The sequence below is a fragment of the Rhineura floridana genome, chromosome 1, assembly GCF_030035675.1.
Source record: "Rhineura floridana isolate rRhiFlo1 chromosome 1, rRhiFlo1.hap2, whole genome shotgun sequence".
In the NCBI taxonomy this organism is placed as follows: Eukaryota; Metazoa; Chordata; class Lepidosauria; order Squamata; family Rhineuridae; genus Rhineura; species Rhineura floridana.
The window spans coordinates 292183319-292197227 of record NC_084480.1 but is presented as its reverse complement, the minus strand read 5'-3'; the positions used below and the strand labels follow the sequence as shown (position 1 = coordinate 292197227).

General features: G+C 40.3%; 1 protein-coding gene across 6 annotated transcripts in view; it reads left to right on the top strand.

The window, feature by feature from the left end:
* Positions 1-13909, top strand: part of ANGPT1 (angiopoietin 1) — a 220730-nt gene that overhangs the window by 93003 nt on the left and 113818 nt on the right. Inside the window, exon 1 of one of the 6 annotated variants that reach the window (XM_061605071.1) lies at positions 10538-10683. The exons of 1 other annotated variant lie outside the window; for it this stretch is intronic. In XM_061605071.1, coding sequence (XP_061461055.1) covers positions 10597-10683 — 87 coding nt within the window. In that variant the 5' untranslated portion in view covers positions 10538-10596. Of the gene's footprint in view, positions 1-10537; positions 10684-12349; positions 12478-12813; positions 12930-13546; positions 13619-13724; positions 13778-13909 lie in introns of those variants that run through there. 4 more of the 6 variants (XM_061605080.1, XM_061605086.1, XM_061605095.1 and 1 more) reach the window with 4 other exon arrangements.

Sequence of the window (13909 nt, the reverse complement as noted above, 5' to 3'; positions counted from 1 at the left end):
AAGTTGGTTTCATTGCAGACATTTGCCTCTTAAGGTAATAGGGTCATAGCTCTGTGGAACACTCCTAACTCTGCATACGGAAATGCTGAAGTTTACTGTCTGGAATCATTTTGATAAAGGATTTCAGGAGAGCTGAGCAACAAGAGATTTAGTGTTGGTTTCATTTTCCTTTTTGTTTTAAAAAATCCCTTAGTTTTTCAGTGTGCTTTCAAGTCCACCCTTGAAATTTCCCCTGCTTGTCACCTATGACTTGGACTTATGCAAAAGCACCAAACAGGCTTTTCACACTCTTCTGTTGAAGCTGTTATTAGCACTCAGCCAATAATAAGCAGAGAAACACATGAGAATGCTGTGCAAGTTGCTTAGCCATTTAGCCAAAGTTTCTCCTTCAACAAACCTGAAGGGCTAGGGGAAGAAGAAAAAAAGGGATCAGCTTGTGATCTTGCAAAGCGGCTGCCCATTCAAGTAGATTCTCCAGGCTTAGAAAAGAACCCATCTTCTGAACATTTTCAACTCGATGTAAGGCAGCTTGTTAATGCCTAATTTATTACAACGGGAAAATATAGACATTTTGATCATAGTTATGCTATAATAACATGGTAAACAACTGTTTTTCACTGGCAAACCCAACATTTTTCTACTTGAATTGTGCATACATTTTGATTTTTCAAAAGGCAGTGTTGCCCTAAGGTGAACCTTATTGAGCACAGGTGTATTTCTGAATCAGCACAAGCTGATTGGATTTTGAAGCAACATGTTTAAAAATCACATGCTCCAAATGCAGCTGTGTTTATTTCAGTGATTACATGTTCAAATAAACACCAATTGTTTATTTGTATGTGTGATCCTGTGTGTCTCAGATAAATGCTCTCAGTGTGTTTATTTAAATAACATGTTGTGAGATACAAACTGAACATGTGTGGTCAGCCATAGTTCTGTACAGAGTTCTCTCCCTCGCCCTGGTAAATCAGTTGCTAACTCTGAATCTTCCCTGATAAATGAGTGTGGTTTTACAAACACATTATGTAAGAAATTCAAGCATGACAAAGATAAGTGGTTTTAGCATGGGTGAACATAATGTTGGACTTGGGTATCTCTGCACAGCTCTGGAGCTCCATGGGTGGCACTCGTGAACCATGTTCAATCAGCATCATATCCCACACAAGCAATGCTGTGTACCCTTTCTTCTAGAGGAAAATCAAAATGGTTAACCCAAATTATGCACCAATCTGCCTGAAGTATACACACTGGCCTCATTCACACATCACAGTAAGCCAAACTATGGCTGACTAGGACCACATGAATGTGCACGCTCCCAGAGACCTGCTTTGCTCCTCCACAAGAACACAAGAGCCTGATGGATCAGGCCAATGGCCCATCTAGTCCAGCACGCTATTCTCACAGTGGCCATCCAGATGTCTATAGGAAGCCCATAAGGAGGACATGAACTCAAGAACATGAGTTTCCTGCAGTTTCCAGCAACTGATATTCAGAAGCATACTGCCTCCAACCCAGAGCTTGGAAAAGTTACTTTTTTTGAACTACAACTCCCATCAGCCCCAGCCAGCACATGCTGGCGGGGGCTGATGGGAGTTGTAGTTCAAAAAAGTAACTTTTCCAAGCTCTGCCAATGACTAGTAGCCATTGATAGCCTTATGTTCTATGTATCTACCTGATTCCCTTTTTAAGCCATCCAAGTTGGTGGCCATCGCTACCTCCTGTGGGAATGTCTTTTTTACTACTGCATGGAGCTAAACCAAGGTTTGGCTTAATGTGTTGTCTGAACCTGAACCTATGGTTAAATTCTCTCTTCACTAACCACAAGCTGTAGTCAAGAACAAACCTTGGTGATATAAAACAGTAAAACAATAAAAATATAAGTATAAACAAATAAAACAGTTCTCAGGAAAGAAGTCAGATGCTGCCTGAGAGTCATTCTTCTGGGAAAGACTATAAAAAAAATTTTTTTAAGTGCTTGGCATCTGCCAAAAGGTATGTCCTGACAGAGCCTGCCTACATTCAGTAAATAAATAACCTTTAAAGTAATGACAACAGAAGATTTATGTAACTTTAAAGTTGACAATGAGGACATTGAACTTATCAAGGATTAGCAATACCTTGGCACAGTCATTAACCAAAAGGGAGACAATAATTAAGAAGAAGGCTAGGACTGGGGAGGGTAGCTATGAGAGAATTAGAAAAGGTCCTAATATGCAAAGATGTATCACTGAACAGCAAAACCAGGTTCATTCAGACGATGGTATTCCCAATCTCTATGTATGGATGTGAAAGCTGGACAGTGAAAAAAGCGGATAAGAGAAAAATCAGTTCATTTGAAATGTGGTGTTGGAGGAGAGCTTTGTGGATACCATGGACCGCGAAAAAGACAAATAATTGGGTGTTAGAACAAACTAAACCAGAACTATCACTAGAAGCTAAAATGATGAAACTGGGGTTATCATGCTTTGGACACAACATGAGAAGACATGATTCACTAGAAAATATAATAATGCTGGGGAAAATGGAAGGGAATAGAAAAAGAGGAAGACCAAAGAAGAGATGGATTGATTCCATAAAGGAAGCCACAGACCTGAACTTACAAGATTGGAACAGGGTGGTTTACAACAAATACTACTGCAGGTCGCTGATTCATAGGCATAAGGCGAAATTGACTTGAAGGCACAAAACACACACACATGAGAAGTGTTGTGTGTTCTGTAATCATACTTAATTCCTTGCCTACTGAACTCTTCATTGCTGGTCAGCAGTGGCTCATGGGGAAGCAACAGTGTTTTGCTACTGCTGGTGGTGGTGTGTTTGTGAAGATGGAGATGGGGTGGAGCAAGGAGACAATGAGTGGAGGGAGTTCTGGGATTATGGCGGCCCAGCAGAGATGTGCCTACCATGCATACCTGTGGGGCCACTCCTGCCTACCCAGAGCTCCCGTGACCTCACCACCACCCTTTTGCCCTGTCCCATCTCAATCCTGACAAACACAGTGCTACCACTGTAGGGAGGAAACCACCTGCTGAACTCCTAATTCCTAGCCAACACTGGCTAATGAGGGAAGGCTAAAGCTGTGCTGTCCTCTCTACAGCAGCAGCAGTGTGGTTGTCAGGATTGAGATGAGGCAGGGCAAAGGGGTGATGGTGAGTTCAAAGGAGCTCCAGGTTGGCAACGGTGGCCCCACAGTTACGCACGGTATGTACACCTCTCCGGGGGCCACCACATCCCCAGAACTTCCCCAATCTCACTGTCTCCGTGCACATAATCCATGCTCAAATGCTGGTGAATTTTCATGAGGATTAAAAAAACATTGCAAGCTGATGTAGAAACTGTGGATCAAGCAGTATCAAAATGTTGTTAAATAAATAAACTACCTGGCAAATACTGCATTGTGCAGTTTATTTCTTTTTATTTTAGGTATTTTATATACTGCGGAATATTCAGAATTTCTAAGTAGTACATACAATGTTTTTAAAAGCCATGCAAAGAATAGGAGCACTTAAAATGCATCATAGAAACAGTTCTGTGGCTCGTCACTCAGGGCAGCTACGTACAAGTTTTAATTTTGAGCCTTGTCTGCTCCTGGAGTTTAGTCCTTTGTTAGGCACATAGCTGGTTAACGGCCCAGAGTGGTCAGCTGATGGCAGGAGGTGACCATTAGCACCTCTCTGCCTTATGAAAGAGTACTGACAATGCAATGTGCAGAAGCTGTGAAAAAGGCAAATTCCATGCTTGGGATCATTAAGAAAATTATTGAAAATAAAACTGCTAGTATAATGCCTTTGTACTAATCTATGGTGTTAGGAGTACTGTGTACAGTTCTGGTTGTCTCACTGCAAAAAGAATAGTGTAATGAGGAACAGTTGCAACATTTGGGGCTTTTTAGTTTACAGAAAAGGCGAGTCAGAGGTGGCATGACAGAAATGTGTAAAATAATGCATGGCGTGGAGAAAGTGGATAGAGAAAAGTTTTTCTCCCTTACTCTTAACGCTAGTGCTCGTGGACATCCAATGAAGCTGAATGCTGAATAATTCAGGGCAGACAAAAGAAAGTGCTTCTTCATAAAAAAGGAAATGGACTGCCTTCAAGTCAATCCCGACTTATAGCGACCCTATGGATAGGGTTTTCATGGTAAGCGGTATTCAGAGGGGGGTTACCATTGCCTCCCTCTGAGGCTGAGAGGCAGTGACTGGCCCAAAGTCACCCAGTGAACTTCATGGCTGCATGGGGATTCGAATCCTGGTCTCCCAGGTTGTAGTCCAGCATCTTAACCACTACGCCACACTGGCTCTCACTTCTTCATAAAACATATAGTTAAGCTATGGAACTCCTCCCAGAGGCAGCAGTGATGGGCACCAGCTTGGATGGCTTTAAAAGAGGATTCGACAAATTCATGGAGAAAAATGGTATCAAAGGCTAGCCATCATGGCTATGCTCAGCCTCCACAGTGAGAGGCAGCATGCTTCTGAATACCAGTTTCTAGAAACTGGGGGGGGGGAGGGAGAGTGCTCTTGTGCTGAGGTCCTGCTTGCTGGCTTCCCATGGGCATCTGATTAGCCAGGGTGAGAACAGGATGCTGGACTGGGTAGGGCCCTGGCCTGATCCAGCAGGCTTTTCTTTTGTTTCACCATCAATTAGAGTGGTGGGCACTAGAGACTGGGCCTTCTTGGTGATGACCCCATATATATAAATCTCTCCTGAGGGCGATATATCTTTGACATTGTCATCAACCTTTAAGTAGGTCTTGAAAATTCTTTTGTTGTGCTCTGCTTTTTAGTTAAGAGCACAATGCCCAATCTGTTATTGTTTATACTGATGCTGTTTTGGTTTTGACTTGTTTTACTGGATTTGCTGTATTGAACTATTGAGTGTTTTCAGACCTGCTTCAATCTTGACGAATTGGATTTTATCTGTGTTTCATGTTTTAACTTGAAACCAGATCAGTTTGGGTAATAAATAACAAACATGCCTGGTGCAGCAATCAGTCTGTGAATTACACCACACGTATACTCAGAACTTCCTTCCCAAAGTTTTTCAGGATTTTTTTGTAGTTGGCTTTTTGGATGTGGGGAAACAGTCTGTGCTTGATGCCACACCTCTCCCACCATGTAAGCCGAGGTGGGGAACTTCCAGCCTCCAGGCCAATCATGGCAAAAGGTCCAATTTGGCCATCTTCCCCAAACCATGCCTACCCACCCACTAGCTGATGTCAACTGATGGAGAGGAGGCCAGGGTTTAATCCTGCCTTGGCTGTGTGATCCTGTTCCCAACAGGGAGCAAGACTGTGCAGCCAAGGTAGCAGGATTTAATCCCGGCTCACCAGCTGAGCGGAAATCAAAACTCTGTGCAAAAGTGACCACAGAGCTTGGAAAAGTTACTTTTTTTAACTACAACTCCCATCAGCCCAATCCAGTGGCCATGCTGGCTGGGGCTGATGGGAGTTGTAGTTTAAAAAAAGTAACTTTTCCAAGCTCTGCGAAGCAGCACTCTGCATGAGCTATTTTAAAGAGGCTTTTGCAAATGCTTTAAGACAGCTTCTGTTTCCTCAGACAGGAGTGTGGGAGCTGTCTTAAACTCTTTTCCAAGTCTCCATACACTACCCTTAAGTCTCCGCGATCGGTGAGTTACAGGGAGAGGAGGGAGACTTGAGAGAGGCTTTTGCAAGTTTCCCCCTCTCCCTTTAAGTCCTTGATCACAGAGGCTTAAGGGAAGCACAAGGGATTTTAATAGGTGGGAGGCCCCACCTGCCTCCCAATCAGGTGACATAATGATGTCATGTGATTGACAAGTGAGCACTCCCGGGTCAAATTTGTCCCACAAGGCAGATCCTGGTAAGGATTTGGCTTATGGAGCCAAACAGGTTCCCCATCTTTTTGTAAGCTGTGGTCCAATGGATCTCCCTCTGCTGTAGCAGTCTATCACTTTTCATCAAAATCCAAAACACACTATATAGTTTAAAGGTTTTAAAGGTTTTTCACCTTGAAAACAGTTTCTTATGTTAAGCTTCAGCCTCTTACTGAGGCTGCTTAATAGAACACTGAAACCTATTTGTGAGTTCAAAATAATCTGGATACCATCGTACTTATTCCAGTAAAACAAAAAAGTGTAAACTGTACAATCTAATACTCTATCACAGTAAAAGAGAATAACTCTTAGGTTATTTATAGGCATATGCCAGAAGCCACTAACGTTAACTTATACTCATGTCCAATATTTCTGTTTGCATTTTAATCATTAGCATTTGGGTGGCTTCTATAAAGATTATTTGGTAAACATCGAAAGCAAAATTGGTTGCTCCTAATGTGCAATCTCCTGGAATGTTTATTAAACAATAATATTCAGCTCTGTGGCAGCTTTATTTCAGAGAATGTTGGAGCTTTATTACATAGCCACTGAGTAATATCACATAGTTGAAAACCCAGATTCAGCATAATGAAAGTTTACAGAAAGCAGATGCTGCTGAATTTAATAGCAAAAGCATCCTTACCATTATGTAGGCAGCCTTGCAAGGTAACATAAAGCATAAAAAGCTGGCTTAGACAGAGACTCAAATGAAAAAGGAATGGAAAGCCATAAGGTGAATGAAGAAATGCTACTAAATGCATAAGAAAGCCTTTCCTGTAGAATTGACACACTACTATGAATCGACAACTGACTGTGGTTTACTGTGACATGCAAATAAGGCCATAGATTCTATGCCCTTATTTACATGTCACAGTAAACCACAGGTTGCGTTTTTATTGTCTGTTTGCTCCTCCATGCTAGCATGCAGAGGAAACAAACCACAATCCCTAGTTTAGTATTATATCCAAACCAGGGATTGTGGTTTACTTCACTCCCAATAAACCACGATCTGTAATAAAGGTTTGCTTTTTGTTTACTGATTGTGGTTTGTTGGAGTGAAACAAACCATAATCCCTGGTTCAAGCACCAAGGCTCTGCCTACAGTGTGAGCAGAGAGCAATGAAAGAGCACTCTTATGAATGTTTGCAATAAACCATTAATTATGGTTTACCATGACATACAATGTATTCTACACAGTACCATCAGTAACTAGGAATCTCTGAGGCTGGGACTTAGCCCAGTTACCTTCCATCAGTAACTTTTGCTCTATGTTCTTTAGTGCAGAAAGGAATAGGGTTCTTCAACTGCAGATGGGTGATCCATCCTATGCTCACCCCAACCTGACTCGCAAATGCTCCTGGTTCTTTCACACACAAAATTGAAAAGATCTTGGATATCTATTGGAGCTAGTTCCATCTCACTCCCTCTCCCTGGATGTCTTTCAAATGAATGATAAGAACAGAAGAAAAGCCACAAGAAGCAGGTCCTGAGTGAAACAGCACTCTCCCCACTTCTGATTCCCAGCATACTGCCTCTGACAGTGGAGGTAGAACACAGAGGCTAGTAGCCATTGATATCTTTACTCTCCACAAATTTGTCTAATCAAGATATTGTATTGCTATTTCTACCTGTCCTGACATACAAAGAATGATGAAATGCTGTTGTTTTTCTGAGAACACTGAGGAAGGCAAAATGTGTGTGATGCAGTAATATTTCCCTTGAAGACATAGATTTTTTTTAGATCACTCATTTTATTCATCACTGTAGTCCCCTGACACAATGGCTTGGATCCAAAGATAGCTTTACATTCACAGTTTCCAATCCCTTCTTATCCCCACAGCTATCTGCATCCCCATTAAAACCCCTCTGGAAGGTCAGGTGCTTTTCTGAACACTGGAGAAGAGAGAATTGCCCCAAACTGGCAATTTCTTAAGTTAATTTAGTATCTGCAATTATATTTGTATGAAATCCCAATAGGAATAAATGCCTGAAGCATTTCCCTAGAAAACAGAGAGACACATCAGACTAAGGAAAAGCATGATCTTGTTTTTAATGGTTTTTTAAAACTGCTTATTCAATGATATTTGGAAGGTTTAATTTGTATGATGGGGCCTTTAGGATACCAAGTCCTATGACAACATTGGTCAGCTCAATATGATTGTGGGCATAGCCTGTGACATTTCTGAGCTTATATTCCAGTGCCTCCAATGTTCTCTGAACTGAAGAATCAGCTGTTAATCATCTACATTCATAAAATATTTGTCCTGGAGGGATAGCTCAATTTTCTTCCTCTTCTACAAACATTTTTTTTTAAAAAGAAAAACCTGCTAGAAGTTCTACATGGACAATCAAATTTGTCGCAGTTCTTTCTTGACCTCAGCCAGTGCAGTTCACCAGCATTTAACAGTCTGGCATCTGCAGAAGTAGAAAGATAAAAGATGAAAGGAACTTTCTATAATAATCCCATGCTGTACATTTCCCTTCTACTTTCTCTCTCAGTCCCTACATCAAAACACATCTGGTCCTTATTGCATACTGCTTACTATTCACAATGAAACATGCTTACCTCTGCTAAAGCATTTCAAGTTTAATTGGAAAGGAACAACTGCAGAACTTTAGGATGTTACCTGTCTAAAACAGACAGGAAAACTCAAAAGAACTGGTTGAGACATAAGACTAAAACATACAGTATTAGGAGAATGAACCTCAAAAAGCAGTTTATGTGACCATGAGGAATTCAGAAGCTTTTGCTTCAATTTCAGATTTATTGCAGTTCACGGTGCACAGACAAACTGGTTGATCTTAATGGTTAACCATGGTTAATCTTGACCATGATTAGTTGAAAGAAGGCAATTTCAACCCATCATTTATGAAGCTGGCTTGTTTCCACTCACCATAGTTGAGATTAAGCACAATTAAGTCTTTGGTCAACACACTAAACTGTAGTTAATCTAAAATTTATTTATCTTTTTTATAAAAGTATTTATATATCATCACTTCATACAACAATATATACAAAATAAAACGCATTAAAAGCGGTAAAAAATAATTAAAATGACTGACTAATCAAATAATTAAAACAGCTAAGTCTACATAAAAAGGTCTTTAAGAGATGTCAAAAGCAATGTTACCTGTACTGAAAGAGTGTTCCACAGCACAGGACCAACAACACTAAATGCTTGGCTTCTAGTGGATATAATGGGAGCCAGTTATGGAAGCAGCCATGACAGACAGAGAAGGAGAAAGGAGGGGCAGCTTATGAGCATTCCCATTCTGAGTTTATTCTCTTTGCCTCATCACTTCTAGGAACACTCACCCCATGAAGTGTTACTTCTCTTTGCGATGTCCCTATCTGCATTACACATTTAAACCCAGATCATACCACTTTAACCATCATGGCTTCTCCTGAAGATTCCTGGGAGCTGTAGCTTCCTTAAGGGTGCCGAGAGTTGTTAGGAGACCCCTATTCCCCTCCCAGAGCCCAGCTCCAGAGTGGTTTAACAATCAATCCCCCTTCCCAGGGAACTCTGAGAATTGTGGCTCTGTGAGGGGAATAGGGATCTCCCAACAACTCTCTTCTGCCCTCATGCATACTCTGTCCCATCCCCAAATCTGCTGCATAAGATTGGGGGAAACCCATTACAGATTTAGAGGGAACATGGGGGGAGGAGGGGAAATCTGCACTAGCACTAATCCTTGTTCTAGCACTATTATTTAGTTGAATACTACCCCATACTCCCATCTCCCATGGTTGATTGGGCAACACTGATCCCCAAATTCCTCCTCTCTTCCAGTGGCCAACTGGAAAGGTTAAGAGGGCGAGATATCCCAACTATTATCAGTTGCACTGGAAAGAAGGTGATTTGTTTCATATGCAGGCTAACTATGCACATCTTAAGTGCCACATATATATCACTGCACCGCATGAATCAACAATCCAAATTCCCTGGAAACGGAACCATTCTAGCCTCTCTATCCCAAGGAATGAAGGGATTTTCAGATCAAATCTGATTTTAATTTCAGGATACATTCTGGGCAATGTAAGGGTTTTAAAAGTCATTTTTATTAATGAATAGAAAGATGCAGATAAATTACAAAAATGCTGACGACATTGGTCTGTGTGATCTCGAACGTTAGTGTCCCGATGTGATAGGAATAAAATCTATATTAACATTTGTGTGATGAAGGCCTTCTTTTGAACTTCTATAAGATGTAATTTAATTACATTTGGCTCTCATCCAAATAAATAAATAAATAATCCAAACATGCAGGTTTTGCATTCTTGTTATAATGTGATTTAAGCATAAAGGTGATTTAAATCTTACGTATGAAAATGCTCTGAATAATTTCCAGGTTGTGTTAAGGAATGTTCATGTGTCACTCTGATATCCAGCTGGCATTATCCTCACAGTGTGATTATCAAAAAAAATCTCAGCTGGTATTTATCTCCCCCATCCCCCGCCAATGACTCCATCCTCAGTGTATGTAAGTGACCATTACTCAAGGCAGCAACCCAGGCAACAGAGCACAGGGTCACATTCCCGGAATTGACTTTAACAGGCTGTGAACTCCAAAGAAATATTATCAAAATAGCAATAGCAAAAACACCTCTTGCATTCTGCAAACACTCCAGGGAGCCTGACATGTAGTCAACAATGCCTATCTGTTCTTCACTTGGAGAAGACTCTCAAGTCTCCTACTACTTTCTGCCTAAATGCAACCTAGCTGAACCTCTGAACATGTGAGATGAGAATTAACATCCCTTTAGAGTACAGCATCCACATCTCCAGGCAGGAACCACCAAGGAACAAACAGTTTAGCCAAGACTCAAAGGTAACATGAATGAAATATCTGAATCTACTTGCAATGCTTTCTTTTAAATTATGTTGACTTACACAGTTGCCAACTTGCCATACACTGAGAACCAGTCAACTCAAACTAGACTTTCACTTCTATGGGAAGGGCCATAGCTCAGTGGAAGAGCATCTGCTTTGCATGCAGAAGGTCCCAGGTTAAATCTCCAGGTAGAGCTGAGGGAAAGCCCTCTCTGAAATCCTGTAGAACCACTGTCTGTCAGTGTAGACAGTATTGAGCTCAATGGGCCAATGGTCTTACTCAGTATAAGGCAGCTTCCTATGTTCCTATCTCATCCAGTAAACATTGTTTGTAAAGTCCAACATATGTTGAGCCCCTTTCTGTAAAAGTTGTGGAGGGGGACACCATAAAAGGCAACTCGAGCTGATCTATGTGCACACATGATAATGGTACCTTCATCTGCCCCCCTCTTTCAAGGCTCTCTCACAGGGCAGTTTATATTATATGGTCACCACAGGAGCAAAAGGTCAATCAAGCTGATTCATGGGCATGTATGTAAAGTTGTCTTTGCCCGCTTTTCTTTCCTGACTTTGGTAGACCTCTAGGAGAAGGGAGTTGTACATTTGTCCACCAATTCTATTAAATCAGAGACCCTGTGATATGACTAATATGACACACGATGGACATTAGGTTTTATTCATTATGAATATGACTATATTAAATAATAATGCAAAAATAAACTAAGTGTGTTTCACAGAATAAAACAGAATACATATACCAGAATACCCTTTGAATGTTGTCATTATTTAATAAATTTATAGACCACTTTTCAAGAGAAAACCCTTCACAAAGCAGTGAGTAAGTACAAAATTCACTAACCATTAAGCAATACAGAAATATATATTAAAAGCTAATTAATTTGAATAGCTTGACTTTGTAATATGTATATTTGACTTTGTAAGCTGAGCAGTCCATATTTACTGTCCCAAGACTACTATGAAACATTCTGTTTATTTTCCACATGGATATCTGTAAAAACAACAGAGTCTTGTGGTACCTTGCAGACTAATATATTTATTGTGGCATAAGCTTCTGTGGACTACAATCCACTTCATCAAATGCAGTTTATTCATCATAAATTTGTTAGTCTTCAAGGTACCACAAAAGTCTCTTGTTTTTGCTTCAAAAAACTGACAAGGGTGCTCCCCTGGAAACTGTTGCAACTGAGTTCTGTGTCATACTCATTCCATGGGTGATTATCACACTGTTAAAATGTCATCAGCCCAGTATTATTGGGGTGGGGAATAAATTCAAATTTTCCCCTTCTGAATATCATAAGCCAGTTGCTCTTTGGCTAGTGTACTACCATTGTGTGGGGTTTTGCTCTATTTCTGATTATGAGCTTTTCAGAACTGTTGTTTCACTACTAGCTATGCAAATCTAGCTTTGCCACTGCAATATATTATAATGTGTTTTCTATCCATATTCTGGGGCACTGTTGGTAGTCCCTAAGGAAACATTAGAGGCCAAGTAAAAGGTATGAGTTCATTTGGCCCCCACGGACTTTATTATATGGCTCATCACATGTTTTGTTGAATCAGCTGTTGTGTAAAAGTGCATCGGATGATTGATTTTTACAAGGGACATTGCAGTGAACCTTTGTTTCTGCAATGGTAGGCTTGATTCCTAAACATACATGCAGGTGAAAGGACCTCATCTCACTACAGACAAAAACAACTCACCTTGTCTTCTGAGAAAATTGCATGTGTGATAATGCTTGTGGAATTGTGCAAAATAGAAGAATTATGTCTGGTAAGATGGAGGAAAGATCAATTTCTTTGTGGCTTCTGTTGTGTATAGAATAAATTCAACAAATGTGTTTTCATGATGACATGGGTATCATCATCCCCTAATTGCCAACTGCCTCTTTAGTGCTTACAATACATAATTATTGATTGAAGACACCAGGTTGTGCTCTGGGTCAAATACTAGACCAGCTGTAGAGAATAGGGTTCAGATCCTCACTTAGCTATGAAGGTTACTTAGCAGCCTTGGAACAGGCATGATCTCAAAACCTACTTTATCTCGCTGACTTGTTGTGAAGATAAAATAGGATAAACCCATTCCCTATCCCGAGCTTCTTGGAAGAAGTGGGAGGAATTCAGTCATGGCTAGAGAAATATGTTAAAAATAACTGCAAGCAAATTTAGAAATATCTGTTCTCTTTTAAGTAAAGTAATTTATTACAGTGTGGTTATTTCCAGGTGACCTATTTATTCAGCATTATTTATTCAGCATTCATGATAAGAACTGTAATTTAAGAACTGGTGCCTGAGCTTGCTTTTTTCCTTGTTCTTCCCTGTCCCTTTTCCCTTGTGTGTCATGCATTTTACACTGTTAGCCTAAGAGCAGTTATTTAACGTTTGTAAATTGTATTTTGTAAATTGTATTGTTTTATTGATGTATTTTATATTATATTTTTATATTTATGTTTTTTGTAAGCCACCTTGAGGGCCTTTGGCCAAAAGGCAGAGTATAAATAAATAAATAAATAAATAATTTGTTTGCAAAAAGTTTTTGGGGAGGTTAGACGACATTGGCTATTTATTGAGCATTCATTCTGATTTGTTTGCAAGAACGTTAGATAACATTGCATAAAAGGTTATCTGAAACATTCCAGTGCATTTTTCCTATCACTTTCCTTATTACAAAGAGTCCTGTCTTGGCTGGGACCAGGCTTGTTGCTCAAGAGCTCCAAGTCTCCTTTAATTACACAACCTGAATTTGCCAGTATATGATTGAATCCCACCTCAAAATTGCAATAGTCTGGAAGCATCCATAGACTCTTATCTGAGAACCATTGCAGCAATACCTGTGATCCAGCAGTTTAGCACCATGTTTATAAGCTGGACTGCCCAATTGTTGGATACAGAAAGCCAGTGTGATGTAATAGGTAAACAGTTGGCCTTAGATGTGGACCAATATTTTTTTTCTGCAGCCTTGAAATTTCATCTTTCCTTTTTTCACTATTATTTGTTCCTTTGCTCCTCTAGCTTCTCTTACACATGGGAAACCAAGGTTCAAGTCCCCACATAACCATGATGCTTCTAGGGTAATTGTCATGGTTTCTCCTATTCTTACATACCTCACAGGGTTGTTGTGAGGATAAAATGTTTGGAGCAGAACCATGCACACTACTCTGAGCTCACTGGAGGAAGGGGATGGGTGTGATGGTCTCTTAGAT